Genomic DNA, 16,352 nt, shown 5'->3' on the forward strand with positions numbered 1-16,352 from the left:
AGATTTCTGGTCAGTTCCTCATCACACTGTGGGAGCATGCCTGAAAGTGTATAGATCAACGGGCATTGCAGTGCCAGAACGTGGCTTTGTGCCTCTGATTCCCTACACAGTGAGCTCCTGGTCAGAGGTGTCCTCTTAGGTTACATGGGTGCAGTGGGAATAGATGAGCGAAAACAAGTGAAATGCTACCATAGTTGGTTCCAAGAGCTCTCACTGTGCTCCTCGTTGTCCTTTTTGCAGCCGTGGTTTGTCTCTGATGATCATGAAGCTGAAGCAAGTGACATCTCTTGGGTTTCAGTCGCTGAAGGAGATTGGCGCTGGGCAGGTGTATGTGGCTTACAATAAGTTACTCTGCTACTATCACACATTGAACTGGACAGCGCTGTATCGTCGGAGGACAACAGCCCTTCAGGCTATCATCAAGAAAAATAAACCAGAAGCAAACTGCAGTAAGTGAGGGGAAAGCTTTCTCTGCAGCACAACAGCAACTTGTATTTATATAGCATCTTCAACACAGTAAAACCTCCCATGCCGCTTCATTGGAGCATGATCAAACAAAATTTGACACTGAGCCATATAAGGGGATATTGGGACAGGCGACCAAATGTTTGGTCAAAGAGGTAGGTTTTAAGGAGTGTCTTAAAGGAAGAGAGAGGAGTAGGGAGGAGTTTAGAGAGGAATTCCAGAGGTTAGGTTCTCGGCAGCTGATGGTGGGGTGAAGGAAGTGAGAGGTGCAGAAGAGGCCAGAATTGGAGGAACGCAGAGTTCTTGGAGGGTTGTATGCATGGGGGAGGTTAAAAATTATAGGGAGGTGTGAGGCCATAGACGGATTTGAACACGAGGATGAGAATTTTAAAATCAAGGTTTTGGTGAACCAGAAACCAATGTAGGTCAGCAAGCACAGGGGTAATGGTGTTAACGGAGCTTGGTGCAAGTTAGGATATGGGCAGCAAAATTTTGGATGAGTTCACGGTTACAAAGTGTGGAAGATGGCAGTCCAGCCCATTGGAATAGTTGAGCCTGGGTGTAACAAAGGCACAAAATGAGGATATCAGCAGCGGATGGGATGATGCAGGGGCACAAACGGATGATGTTATGGAGTTGAGGGTATGCGGTCTATGAGATGGAGTGGATATGGGTCAGATGGCTTGGGGTCAAATTGGACATAGAGGTTATGAACAGCCTGGTTCAGCCTGAGACAGGGCAAGGGATGGTGAGGGAATGGAATTTGTGCTTTGGTCTGAAGACAATAGCTTTGGTCTTCCCAATATTTAATGGGAGGAAATTGTTGCTCACTCAGGACTGGATGTCAGACAAGCAGTCTGGCCAGACAGAGATAGTGGAACTGAATTGTCAATATTTCAATTTTATTATGTTAATTCAAGGGTATATTTAAGAGGTGTGGGTATAATCAGTGTAATGCTGTGCCAGCTGAGTATCTCTCTCTTAAATGTACCCCTTGAATAAGTATATGAAAGGTAAGGACTAAATCAAACTCCTGCACTATGGAACGATAGGATGAGCTCTGCAGATGTGCTTTTTACAGATGTTTCTGACCTTGGCCTGGTTGACATGGGAGAAGATGGAGGGAAAGGGTCCTTGAGCACATGTAAAGGTGCTTTCTCACATGGAAAGTTAACAGGTGAAAGAACTGACACTGCTCTTGTGAACCTCCATTTGGCTTGTCACAGAGTAACATTGATAGAGGCTCTCCTAACTGAAGACTGACTCAGCAGTTATGTTCACTGTCTGTACACTGTAAGAGCCCAGGTTTTGACCTCCACTTTTGGTCTGAGTTAGCCAAGCGCAGCCAGACTGTTAGGTGTAGTTCTACAATTAGCATCAGTGACCCTGGTTTAGAGAAGGGCAAGTCTCAAGGGGTTCCAGACCTGATCATGATCTAGCAGGCCCTGCTGGAAGTGTGGGTTTGTGGTCATTAGGTGAAGAAGAGATCTGCTTGGCTGTGGTGCCTCACACAGATGAATAGCCTAACAATGTTCACTGAATCGGTTGACACATGAGTAATGGCCCCTTTGAGCAAGCCACAGGGGACTGTTGGTGCTGTGCAACCGTACCCACAGTAAGAGTCAGTATGTTTGGGAGAGAAGGAGATGAGCAGCTACATATCAAACGTGTGATAAGTTGTTAATGTGTCATGAGAGAAACAGCTTAAACAAAGAAAGCAAACTTGACAGCTAAAGCTGGTACTGTGATTGCTAACTCACCTCAGACCATAAAGCTTGACTCCAGCTCCTTGGCTTGTCTTACATTGTGGATGTACAATCACAGGCTGGAGTTTAATGGCAGCAACATACTGCAGAGTATGCTTTTTCTGTTGGTTTTACTTGGTACCAAAACAAATGCTGATACCTTAAACACAACTTCTCTCTGGTGATGATCACCTAGTTACATCAGTGACAAGAAAATTAAGCAAATTGTTGTACTAATAAGTCAGCCCCTAAGCCCTGCAGCACTCTGCGTTTACATCTGATGCAGAGCCTGTACTGTAGAAGACTGCTGTCATTGTTTCAGCAGTGAAATCAGTAATGGATGGAAAATTCCATGCTCGCCAGTTGGTGGTAAAATACCTTCCTCTTGATTTAAAAAAAACAAGTGGGCTGCCAGCTTGTTTCGCAGGGCTCCCACCATCTCCTATTCTTCCTGCTTTCATTGCATATTTTGATGTGACCTGTGGAGGCCAGTGAAGAAGTTTTGAAGTGTTGTCGCTGTTGTAGAGGCATTAACACCTTGCTGAAGGAAGTTATCTTGTATGTAGCCCTCTGATATCTCACCCAAGTCATTGATTGTAGGATGACTCTTTGACCTTGTGGGACATCCTGACCCTACCTGAAGTCCATATGCACTCATATCTGGGAGGTGGGGAAATTATTGCATAGCAATCAGAAATGGAAATCCTGGCTGATTTTATTCCCTCTCTCCCTGTCCTTAAGACACAAGTCAATTGTAATGTTTCCACAGCTCCATCTAAAATCCTAGCACAACATTAACGGGCTGTATCAGCACACAGAACAATGTATCAGCACTGTGCCATCAGGAAGCCAGAGGTTACCATTAGGGGACAGGAAGGCAATCTGCTCTGAATCCTTTGCAAACAACAAGTTCTTGATGGATGTTCAAGGTTGGGAATCAACAGCCGTACCCTAACTCAAGTTGGTGCATGGGGCTGTATTAGATCTACATATTGGGTCAACACTGCTGTAAGCCTGTACTGATGTGTGTACGTGTTTTTTTCTCTTCTCTCTTTATTCACAGAGGCTGAGAAAAAGGTGTGTGATCCTTTGTGTTCCAGTGATGGCTGTTGGGGCCCAGGTCCCAGTCAGTGCCTGTCATGTGGCTTCCATAGTCGTGGCGGAACCTGCGTAAAAAGCTGTCATTTCCTGGAGGGGTAGGTTGCTGTGACACTCACTGTATTATCTATAGTCACTTCCTGCAATATCCTGTTAGCATTGACCTCTCCACCCACCTCCCCACTACTGTTATATCTAATTTCATCATCCTGTATGGACTGGGGGGGCCTTAAAGAGACTTCCAGTAATCTTTGCCCCAGCATTTTATGTACCTGCAGCCTGAACTAATTTAGTCTGAAGTAGGAAAAGTCCCTCTGAAAGATGTGATTTAGCCCATATGTGAGAGCTTCCTGTTAGACACTGCTTGTCGTGTGAATTGACTCCATTATCATTTGTCTGGGGAGTGATTCCTTTATCACTGTGATGCAATAGCATTTCAGTTCAAATCATGTCATTCAATCACAGATGCATCTGAGTCTGTCACACCGAAAGCTGATTGAAATCACACTATATACGGGATGCAAAGAATAAGAGGGCATTTCAAAGGCAAATTGAACCTCAGGGCTCCAATAATGTTGATCAACCACTGAAGCTTTGTTCTCTAAATCTAGCTTTTTAACACACTCTCAGCTATTGTATATTCTGCACTTATTGCACCCTGAACAAGTTTGATTCTGATCACCAATTCAGAGAACGATTATTGCTCTCTTTAAAAGAAGCCTGTAAATAAAAATGTTAAAAATTGTCTCGCAGGACAACAAACTCCTGTGTTAGGGCTACTGGCATTCTGGTTTGGGCTGTGCCTGTTGTCCTGTGACAGAGCGCCCACGCTGGACTTTCCGGCAGTATCGTCTACAGCTGGGGTGTAAAGAAGACTTGTTCATCAAATAGGAGTGTGTAGAAACTGAGAAATGCTTGCAGATGAGGAAAGAAAATGATAAATTGATTAAAGTGCAATGTTTAATTCCTTGCTGATCTCTGAACCATGCACAGAATTTAAATGCCCTTTCACCAGCCATATCATTGATGTCAAGTGTTTGCTTATGTCACTTCTTAACAGTGTACCTTCCGAAACAGCTGAATAATGTATTTAAGATGTCACCTAAGCTCCCTTGATTCTGTTACTGCTTTGTGAAAAAAATGAAAGTCTTACATTTAAATAGCACCGTGTCAGATTTCTCAAACATCTGAGAGTGCTTCACATACGAGGAATTACTTGGAAATACAGTGACTATTGTTATGTGGGAAAATGTGGCACTGTTTTGCACACAGCAAGAGTCCACAAACAGCAATGAGGTGATTGACCAATAAATCTGTTGTTTGGCAGTGATGTTGATGGAGGAATGTTGGCCAGGAGACTGGGCCATCTCCCTTTCTTTTTCAAATAATACCAAGGGATCTTTAACATCCACTGAGACAGGCCATGGGGCCTCTGATTGACAGCACCTCTGACAGTGCAGCATTCCCTCAGTGCTGTACTGGAATGTCAGCCTCGATTATTTATTCAAGTCCTGGAATTGGGGGAGTGGGGGAATCCAACCTGCAGCATTCTTAGAAGTGAGAGTGTTAATGACTGAGCCAAGCCAAATGGACCCTTGGTAATGCCCTCTGTTTATTCAACATGGATCTCAGTAGCCTGAGAGAATTGTCAGGGAGAATGGTTGAGGCCAGGGCATTGGATTCATTTAAGAAATATGTCAGGGCTGTAAACGGAAGATTGTAGAGCGAATCAAATAAGCTTCTTCGTCAAATCCAATATTGTGAACAAATAGCACATGGATGCAAGCAATTGCAGGTTGATGTGAGCTGGGTATGTGATATCACTGAGGGATATTAAACTTGCTGCTGGAAAGTATGCAGAATCAATACCTGATTTACTGTTGTTTCTACAGAGACCAACGAGAGTACGCCGATGGCTCCATGTGCGTGCAGTGTCACCCGGAGTGTAAGAAGATCGAGGGAGGCCCCACCTGCAATGGGACGGTATGAGGAAAACTGACATGCTGTCAGTGGGTCAGAACTGACCACAGGTGGCAGGAAGAATAGAAAAGCAGTATACTATTTAAATGGAGGGAGATTGCAGAACTCGGTGGCACAGAAGAATTTGGGTGTCCTGGTACATGAATCACAAAAAGTTAGTGTGCAGGTACAGCAAGTGATTAGGAAGGCAAATGGAATGTTGCTGTTCATTGCAAGGGGAATGGAATATAAAAGTAGGCAAGTTTTACTGCAGCTGTACAGGGCCTTGGTGAGACCACATCTGGAGTATATACTGTGTACAGTTTTGTTCCACTTATTTGAAAAAAGATATAATAGCTTTAGAAGCAGTTCAGAGAAGGTTCACGTGACTCATTCCTGGGATGAGGGGGCTTATCTTATGAAGAAATGTTGAACAGGTTGGGCCTATACCCATTGGAGCTTAGAAGAATGAAAGGTGATCTTATTGAAACATATCCAAATCTGAAAATTTGAGAGGGTAGATACCAGAAGGATGTTTCCACTTGTGGGAGAGACTAGAACCAGGGGACACAGTTTAAGAATAAGAGGTCTACCGTTTAAGATGGAGATGAGGAGAATTTTTTTCTCTCAAAGGGTCATTAGTCTGTGGAATTCTCTTCCCCAGAAAGCAGTGGAGGCTGGGTCATTGAATACATTTAAGACTGAGTTAGATAGATTTTTGATAGACAAGGGAGTCAAGGGTATTTGGGGGCAGACAGGAAAGTGGAGCGAGACACAACCAGATCAGCCATGATCTTATTGAATGGTGGAGCCGAATAGCTTACTCCTGCTCCTGAGTCTTATGCTCCTATTGTGCTTTGGATTTCATGCTTATCTTTAAAAGTTAATTTTGAAGAGTGTTTCTATATTGTGAATGGAGCCAATGGGAGGGGCGAGGTCTGTAGTGGGGATCAGTATCCTTCGGGTTCACACGTTGCTAATTAGAAAGCATCAGCAAACGCTAGTACACCACCATCTGGCTACAGACCTTGAATCGAGTTCCCATCACCCAGCATCCACTCCTGCAGGTATCTGAGCCTGGAGTGGGTACCAACTTGTTGCCTCTGTCAGGTTTGAAAGGAGAAGGTGCAGGGATAAAATTAAAGGTGGTGACACTTTGAAATGATGTTATGCCGCAACGCAATCATTCTTTTTCTCTTTTTTCTCATAGTCTTCATTTATTTTCTCCTATGTTTTATGTCATGGCCAAAGAAGGTGATGGGAGATTTCCTCCCAGGCCTTTGATGTTCTTATTTGATTGCTGCTCACCATGAGGTGCATAAGAAGGATCTTGCTTGTGATGATATGTCTACCTTCAATGTTGTAGCTGTCCACAGTGACAGTGTCTGGGCAAAGGCAGGCATGAATTCCTGTCCGACCAGTCCATGGCACCATGTGCTGGAACCCACCAGTAACCAGCTGTCATCGAGTGACTGGACTGCTCTGGTCACCTCAACTCAAGGTCACAGCATCTACTTGGTTCTATAAAACAAGGAAATGACCTCACTTTTCAGTGCAATTTTAAAAGTATTGTAATGTAGCTCAGGCTCGATGCATAAAAATAATTGAGAGATCCAGGAATGCCGAAGGCCCACAATGCAGGACACCACCTGGATTGAGAATGAGAGGGCACAGATTTGAAGTAATTGGCAAAAGAAGAAAAAGCGATAGCAGAAAGAACATTTTCACACAGTGAGTGGTTAGGGTCTAGAATGCACTGCCTGACGGTGTGGTGGAGGCTGATTCAACTGAAGCAGTCAAAAGGGAATTAGACTGTTATTTGAAAAGGAAGAATGTGCAGGGTTACAGGGAAAAGGCAAGCGAATGGCACGAGATAAATTGCTCGCTCGGAGAGCTGGTGCAGACATGATGGGCAAAATGATCTCCTCCTGCACTCTAACAATTCTGTGATCCTGAAATTATTAGGAGGAGAGATGAAGTGAATCAGTGAGCAGCAATTCATTGATATGAAGCTCAGATTGTAGATTGTGGGGGGAAGAGAGACTGACAGAATGAGGAGATCCATAGTTTTGAGGTTCCAGGAAAGAAGGAGTTACAACAGGAGATGGAGTACGAACTCTTGATTTCAACATAGTGAGGGTGCAGGGAAGAGGAAGGATGCCATTTTTCTAAAAAGACACTCGTTTTGTCTGATCTAACCTCATCTACTTTTCTGTTCTCTCCAGGGGCCAGCTCACTGCTTTCAATGTGCTCATTACAAAGATGGACCCAACTGCGTAGCAAAGTGTCCCGAGGGAATCCAGGGAGAGAGAGGTCTCATCTTCAAATACCCGGATGAGAACAAAGAATGCAAACCCTGCCATGAGAACTGTACGCAGGGGTAGGTACAGAGTATCTACCTCTGAATTCGCTCTCATTTAAACTCTTCAAACATTGCTGTTTTTGTGTCTTTGCTCTCTTCCCTTGGAGAGCAGTGTGAAGCAGTGGAAGGAATTGCAAGCTGATTAACAGTCTGACAAGTTGCGGGAGGGTTTTTAGGGGGTCGGTTAGCTCAGTTGGCTGATGTGTGATGCAGAGTGATGCCAACAGTGCGGGTTCAATTCCTGTACTGGCTGAGGTCATCTATGAGGCCTTCTCAACCTCGCCTTTCACCTGAGGTGTGGTGGCCCTCAGGTTAAACTCACCATCAGTCGTCTCTGTGTAATGAGAGAGCCGCTTATGGTCCTCTGGGACTATGGTGACTTTCATTTTCATTTCATTTATGGGCTCCCGCAGCCCAAACCATGAGGGGGAGGGGGACCCACACACTCACTGGATGTGAGTATCACCTCTGTGCTGAATAGGCTGACTCCCCCCTTAGCTGGAGCTGCAGTTGCTCTCGGGACCCTTGAGTAAGGGAGGGAAAAATCATTCAGGGTTCCCAAGTCTGATTGCTATTCAACGGCCCCTTGCTGGGAGTACATGTCTATACATCAGGGTCAGGACAAGATCAGACATGACCTTGATGTCTCATGTAGTGAATAGCAGGCAATACTCACTCTTAAGGCTCATGCATGAATAATAGCTACTTGGGCTCGGGCAGTGGTACCCAGCAAGGACTCGATACTTTCAGGACAGAAAAATTGGAGCATTTGAAAAAAAAGTCCTGAAGCCATTCACGCAATGAACTTACAAAGACTGGCTAGTGACAGTGACATTACCACCACAATGCGTTCATTTAGCAATGCTGCCTTGGGTTTGTCTACCACCATCGCTGTGCCACAGTACAGTAGGAACAAGGAAAGGCTCCAATCTGCACGTTCCCAATTGCAGGCAGCTGATGGTAGAGGTGCTCACCTGACAACCTCTCAGTTAGGCATTGTCTGCAGATTTTGTTTTTCTGTGATGTACATTGATATACTGCAGTGCGTGTGTTTTGAATCCCTGAGATTTGCTCCACAGGGTTTTCCAGTGCCTGGTGCTACATCTAAATCGAGTTGTCACTTCCTTCTGGAAAGCCAACCTTGGAACTACTTTGTGGTTTTTACTTGTTCTCTTTTTGTTGTTGCCATGACACCAGGTGCCGAGGCTCAGAGGCTGCAGACTGTGGCGAGGTTGTCCATAGGTACAGTTGTCTGTGTGTGTGCATGCTGCTTTGTGATTTTCATCTTTTATTCTGATTAAATCCAGGTGTAAGGGTCCCACTGTGCTGGACTGCGCTCGCTATCCTTGGATGGCTCCCATTAAAGCATTACACAATAGGTAACATCCTCCCCCCCACCCGGATCAGAGCTGTGACATGAGAGTGTAACATTACATTTGGATGGCAAAGAGGTCAAATTTGAGGAGAAAATTTCACTATTTTCTGTTCTACTGAATAGTACTTATGGGCTCCCCCTAGTGGTTCATGTTGAAAAGGCATTACATATCCCGACCAGGCAAAAGATCCAGCTTTTCATGTGGTTATTTTCCCTCTATTCTTTTATGGGTGTTGCCCATCCTTAATTGCCCTTGAATTGAGTGGCTTTCTAGGCCATATCAGAGGGCAGTTAAGAGTCAACCACATAGCTGTGGATCTGGAGTCACATGTAGGCCAAACCAATAAGGATGGCAGATTTCCTTCCCTAAAGGACATTAGTGAACCAGATGGGTTTTTACAACAATTGATGATAGTTTCATGGTCACCATTACTGAAACTAGCTTTTTTTTTTAACATTCCAGATGTTATACATTGAATTTAATGGGATTTAGTGGGATTTGAACCAATGTTCACCGAGCATTAGCCTGTGCCTCTCCAGTGACATTACCACCACCATCTCCTCATGCCTAAGCTGTGTTCAGTTAGCTGATCATAATGAACATGGAAATGGGCTGCTACATTTGGGCTCAGTGTGCCTGTGCTATGGAGTGAGGAGCAGGGGAAATCAGCCAGGGTTCCCACTCCTTATTACTATCCAGTGACTTGTCTGTGCACTCAGCTGTAAACATGGTCCATGGTCACTTGGCCCACTGACACTCACTGTCTTGGTTTGTACAGGAATAACGGCCACTTGGATGATATGGCGTAGCTTGTGTCTGTAAAACTAAACCCCAGCAAGGAGGCAGAGCCTTGAGGAGAAGAAGGGACAGAACAGAAGGAAGGAAAAATAAAATCAGCCTCGTACGCTTGGCAGCTTGCTGGTGACAAGCATCACGGGCAATGTTTAGAGGAAGGCAGGGTGAACTGGATAGATGGGTATCACCTTTTACATGAACAAACCAAGGTAGCTTTGGTGATACAGTGCAGTGTAGTGTCACTGCATCCTGAATCAATAGATTCACAGCACAGACGCCAGAAAAAGGAGGTTCTGCATTAGGAAATGGCCCTGTTTTCGAAGCTGGAACTTGAAACCATGTCAGAGTCCTGTGCTGGCGGTTACCTGTCCAATATCTGATGCCACTCCTAGATTGAAAAAGAAAAGCCCCTCTTTCAGTCTCTTTATATTACCTAAGGCAAAAAAAAAATATTGTGTTCAGTTCTGATACTTTGCAGGATATGAAGAGATGAATAATTTGTCAATCAAATTTCAATGTTTCACCCTATGTCATGGCACTCACTATAAATCACCCTGTTGACCAGAGCACAACAGGAAATAACCATTTATTTGTAATAATAATTTGTTTAGAATTTAACAACCAGTCAATTACATCATCTGCCGTCACCCCCATGTCCCAGAATTGTGATGCTCCTGTGTGTCTTTGGCAGCGCTTTTATTAATCATAGTTTTGATCACTGCACTGTAACATGCTTTCCCATTGCCCTGCTTTTGTTGCTGGTGTTTCCTCCTTTCAGTCAAACCTCATTTGTAAGGATTCCTTGACAAGAGTGGGCTGGAAATCATTCAGCTGCTGACACCCTAGAATACATTTTATTTACTGCATTGGGCGGCCCTGGTTGCAGATTGCACTGCCAAATCTGGTACTGAGCCATTAAGGCCTCATGTTCGACCCCAGGTCTGAGCTTTGTTAGCTGGTCTCAAGCCAGAGGGGAGAAATTTGGAAGAAGCAACAGTGGACGGATCTGCTGCATTCTTTGCTAATCTGAAACTTTCCTCATGAGCCTGGTTCTAGAGAGTTCTTACAGATGAGGTATTTCTGGCTCTATACTTGAGCAAATAGTGTGAATTTGACTCGCACCTTTTAAAGAGTGCAGTGTTTGGCATGAATTCATTATTAAGGGTAGTGTCATTACCTTATGTTGCTATATTGCACCATGTGTTTCGTGTGGAAGGATCTGTCTTTCAGTTTGGAAATGTGCAAACATGAAGCAGGCAGCTGATAGCACTGTGTAGCAATCTACCATCTCTCTGGATCACAGGGTGAGAGATGTTAGTATGTGCCCACAATTTTCCACATCTTGAGCTGCCGATATCAAAGTATAGGTGACCAGTTTAGTTGAGTCACTTTCTCAAAGGGAGGGAGGAGGAAATGTCAACCCATCCTCCTCTTTCAGCACCTTAACGCAGAACAGTACTGCCTGCCTCCTCAGTTGGAAAAGTAGTATAAAGTTCCGGAGGAACATGAATTATTTTCTTAATCTATTGTGTGGATTTAAACACAAGCATAATGCAATGACCAAGGTCCAAAAAGTGGAGCGACAAAAATGTCTCCCCTTAATCATGCATGCAAAATCCCAAAGGTCCCTTTCTTCCACTGAGGAAGACCAGGTCACTTTGCTGCAGACACCGTTCATGCTGGCCTCTTGCGCTCAATCCCTTTTATTGCCTGTGGAGAAATCTCCTGCTCACATAATGTTAAAATATCGTGGATTCCTCCACCAGCCTTTCACCTATGCTCATGCTTAGTATGTCTAGAGGAGAAGTGTGATATCAAAGCAAAATATAATTCTCCAAATCCCATGAGTTTCTCACTCTTCTTCCCTCCCCCACCGCTGCCCCTTATCCCTGCCACTGAAAATGCAGCACAACTGAATTGTTTCTCAGAAGCTTAGTGGGTAAAGCTTAACAGAAAAAACAGAATAGATGGAGCATAAGAGCAGTACAAAGCAGTAATAGTGTCCTGTATTTTACTGCTACTCAGAGTCTGGCTCCCATTCTAAAATGCGTCTGTGAAAGCTAACTCAAGAATGCTTAGCTGTTTATTAAAAGGACAACCAAGAGAAACTCATGCAACATTGCACAGGGAGGGATAAATAGGAAGATTGAATTTATTACTGTCAATCCTAAGTTATACAAAGAAAGGGCAGGATTTTAACGTTTCAACAGAGCACTGGTCAAATGTTCACTCATATAAGGTTATTCACATGACCTTAAATGTTTACTCCCTCCACCATCAAACACATTGGCTGTAGTATGTACCACCTACAAGATTCACAGCATCAAGGTTTCTTCAACAGCACTTCCCAAACCCGCGATCTCTAGCACATGGGAAAACAAGGACAGCAGATGTATGGGCACACCATGTTAATTCGGTCAACATCCATCTGGTAAAGGAAGAAGCTGGAGCTAGTCTGTCTTCAACATAGGTTTATTCACGAAACTCAGTATAACATAAGTGCAGACTACTTTTCCCTTCCACCTCGTTCTTATCGATGTGCCCCAACCTTTCCCCAATTAGTATCAGCTGCTCTTAATCACAACTACAGCATGCACTCTCGAAAAGAGTTACATATCGAAAAGAGTTACAGCATGCACTCAATTGACACAGCATTTGCAACATAAACATACCGCCGCCTGCAAGTTCCCCCCAAGTCACTCACCATCCTGACTTGGAAATATATCGCCGTTCCTTCACTGTCACTGGGTCAAAATCCTGGAACTCCCTCCCTAACAGCACTGTGGGTGTACCTACACCCCATGGACTGCAGCGGTTTAAGAAGGCAGCTCACCAACACCTTCTCAAGGGCAATTAGGGATGGGCAATAAATGTTAGCCTAGCCAGCGATGCTCACATCCCATGAATGAATAAAAAAATGTAGGTACCGAAGAAAGAGTTTATATAAAAAGACTGCATACCTTCCATAGTTGACAATTTACCCATTAGATATGACAAAACACTGAGAAAATCCCAAAGAAAATGTAGAATGATTTTAGTCAAACACTAAATCAAATTACCCATTTGATGATGCCAATTATTGCATATTTTTTTAAAGCATGCCCTAATTTGATTTAGTGTTTGAATAGAATCATTCTACGTTTTCTTTGGGATTTCCTCAGTGTTTTGTTGTAGCTAAAAGCCTGGATATTTCTGATACTGAGAAAAATAGGAAGCATGCCATGGATGTCCTCTTCATTTTGTGAAAAATATTCTAGTCTATTTTGCCAGATTCTAAAGATGGAAACAAACTCAAATGCTTAGTAAAATATTCAAATCCAAATAAACCATGGATTATTATCCCTGACAAGTGAAGTCACATTAGAAATATCTTGCTGTAGTTTAGTGCCATTTCCAAAGAGACTCACTTACTGTGTTATTAAAGGGCATAAAAATAGTGTCAGACATGTCAGTTACCCAGTAGCATAAGTGCAACGTATGCTAACCATTACCGAAAGAAACAGTGGAATGATTAAACTTTTTCATAGCTAGGATTCAAAAATAAAAGCTTTCCAGATGATATAAACTACAATGATAAATGCAATCTGGAGAAAGTCCAAATATGATAAACTCAGAATTTATATTAAATATTATAGGGATAATAGTAACGGTCAGAAGGGAATTGGATACACACTTAAAAAGGTAAACATTTGCAGAACTGTGGAAAAGAGCAGGGGAGTGGGACCACTGAGAGCTGCCTCGGGCGTGAAGGGCTGAATGGCCTCTTGCTGCGCTGTAAGATTCAGAGTTTACGAAAGATCAAAATCCTTAAAGTGCAAAATTGAACTGCTGATTTGATAAATGGGAAATATCATACTGTCCAGTAGCAAGTGTCCACCTGTGGCTAGGGCCAAGGTAGGTTGTGGCAGAGCTGACTGTGGCTGTGATGCACCTTGGGAGTGTGTAATGCTGACACTAGGTGCATTGACATCCCTCGCCACAACGATACAAGAATTTCCACCCCACATTTCCAGATCAAATGACATTTCTTCAGCAAAGTTTTCTGTTCCCTCAGTTGGGGGATTCCAGCTCACTGGATTCTGAATGTCTTGTCTGCTCTACATCTGAAAATCACCGTGGTTTTTGTTTCACACCTCATTCTGTTTCTCCCCCAGAGCTTTAAAGAATGTACTTAATCAATTTAATTGCAATGGTTCACTTCAAACACTTCCTACTCGTGGCTAGGATTGCTGTCTTGTGTGACTACCAGCATAGAACTGATTCATACCATGGTTAACATCTACATTGTGAGGTGAATTAAGCAAGTTATCAGTGCGTCACTTCAGAGGGTGGGTTCATTGACCTCAAATCCTCTGGGTTAAGGAGGGGTAAAACAGAGCCAGAGTTCCTGCTCCCAGCCATTAGCCAGTAGCCCTTGCTGGAAAGTTCAGGTGTGCGGATGTTATTTGAGGACAGGGTCTGGCTTGACTGTAATGCACCTTCCCCTCGCCCATAAGCAAATGGCTGGCATTCACTATGTAGAGTCACACATGAAAAATGGGCACTTTGTGGAGTCGCTGGAGGGCAGCTGGTACCAACAGCACAGTATCCATGTAAGAATCAGTGCCATCAGGAAAAGAGGGAAGAAAATTGGGGGAAAGCATGAGGAGCAAGTTGCTCATTCCATGGGAAGCTTGACCCTGCAACATGCTGGTGTGAAACAAGCAGTGTAACCAAGAAACTACAAGGATACATCGTACCTTCGCAGTGCCAGAGATGTGTCCATGAGTTCTCTAAACCGCACTACCCGTTTTCCAGATGCCCTTGTCCATTTTTTCAAATTTTAACAATTTGGACACTTTTAAACTCTTTTTAATGAATTTGATAAGTCATCTTTAAAGCTCTGTGGTTGTCCTTGTTCTAACCTCTCACTAGCATGATATTCAAGGAGAAAATGACAGGGTTTTAATGCTCCATTGTGTGTGGCACATCCTGCTTTGACTTGCATTGTTTTGAACCCAGACAAATCCCTCAGATTGTGGCAGCAGTGGTTGGAGGACTGATGGCCGTGATGCTTGTGGTGCTGTTGGCCCTCATTTACTGGAGAAGGCAAATCATTCGGAAGAAGAGAGCAATGCGTCGATATCTGGAGACTGAGGTAAGAGGTCAGCCTGAAGTTGGAACACAGTGGTTGCTTTAGAGGGGAAGTGTGCAGAATGAGAGTGCAGTGGGAGCTGTGTTCGGGTTGAAATTGCTTTCCAAGAAAGATATTGTGTGGAGTTCCACTGAATCTCCTTCTGTATCTGGACCGAGACACAAAGGAAGAACTGTTAAAGTTCATTAGCATTTGGGGAATTTCTTTCTTAAAGAGTCCCTCTTTCATTTCATGGAGTCATTTCTATTACTGGCAGAAGGATGACACTTGCCTTGTTGATTTTGTTTCTTCTCATTAGATGCTCGATCCCCTTGATCCCAGTGCCGACTCACCCAATCAGGTAAACACACGAATTCTGAAAGAAACTGAACTGCGGAAAGTCAAGGAACTGGGCTCTGGAGTATTTGGAACAGTGTACAAGGTGAGTTGAGGCAGGACAGCACCACGGTGATCTTCCAGTCTAATAGTGTATGTAAAATTACAAATTCAACACTTTTTTTCAAATGTTACTTAAACCAGCTTAATTTTAACGACACGGCGGAGAAGGGGTGATAGCTTGTCGGGGTGGGGGGGGTCTTGAGGTTGATGGCTGAAGGTCACTTAAATTTTCAATTATGTAGTTTTACATTCAGATTAGAAAACCAAAAACGTAGTTGTTAGTATAAAGTGAGAAAACCCTCACTGGTTCCAAAGGGGGTGAGGACATAAGAGGACTCCCACCACTCATCTTCCAACTAGGCACTTTACAGCCTTCCGGACTGAATATTGAGTTCAACAATTTTAGATCTTAATCTCCCTCCTCCATCCCCACCCCCTTTCCGTGTCTTCTCTCTCCTCCTTGTTTTTTCCAATAATTTATATAGATTTTTCTTTTCCCACCTATTTCCATTATTTTTAATGTGTTCCACCGATCATTTATCTATACCTTTTATGCCCTTTTAGTCTTATTTCACCCCACCCCCACTAGAGCTACCTTGCTTGTCCTGCTATCCATTCTTAATTAGCACATTCTTTTAGATAATATCACCACCTTCAACACCTCTTTGTTCTTTTGTCTGTGACATTTTCTCTCTTCCCCCCTCCCCCCCTTAAACCAGCTTATATTTCACCCCTCTCCTATTTTTACTTAGTTCTGTTGAAGGGTCATGAGGACTCGAAACGTCAACTGTACTCTTCTCTGCCGATGCTGCCAGACCTGCTGAGTTTTTCCAGGTATTTTTTATTTTTTGTTTAGGATTCCCACCACCTCCAGGATAAAATCCCTGTGATTTACCATATAAGGGGTGATTACATGACCTAGTGGAGACTGTAGATGAATTTCCTAACCTTTCTCTTGCACCCCCCTCCCCCCCTCCACCCCCCCTCCCCTCCATGTGGAGCCACTTGGTGTTGTCCCCATATTATCCTCATATTGATAC

General features: G+C 43.7%; 1 protein-coding gene across 2 annotated transcripts in view; it reads left to right on the forward strand.

The window, feature by feature from the left end:
- Positions 1-16,352, forward strand: part of LOC144672680 (receptor tyrosine-protein kinase erbB-4-like) — a 139,452-nt gene that overhangs the window by 99,333 nt on the left and 23,767 nt on the right. Inside the window, exons 12-18 of one of the 2 annotated variants that reach the window (XM_078534566.1) lie at positions 241-449; positions 3,274-3,406; positions 5,201-5,291; positions 7,493-7,647; positions 8,937-9,008; positions 14,802-14,937; positions 15,233-15,355. In XM_078534566.1, the coding sequence (XP_078390692.1) occupies positions 241-449; positions 3,274-3,406; positions 5,201-5,291; positions 7,493-7,647; positions 8,937-9,008; positions 14,802-14,937; positions 15,233-15,355 (919 nt within the window). Of the gene's footprint in view, positions 1-240; positions 450-3,273; positions 3,407-5,200; positions 5,292-7,492; positions 7,648-8,826; positions 8,872-8,936; positions 9,009-14,801; positions 14,938-15,232; positions 15,356-16,352 lie in introns of both variants that reach the window. The other variant, XM_078534568.1, reaches the window with a different exon arrangement.

This window comes from Cetorhinus maximus, chromosome X (genome assembly GCF_964194155.1).
Source record: "Cetorhinus maximus chromosome X, sCetMax3.hap1.1, whole genome shotgun sequence".
Classification (NCBI taxonomy): Eukaryota; Metazoa; Chordata; class Chondrichthyes; order Lamniformes; family Cetorhinidae; genus Cetorhinus; species Cetorhinus maximus.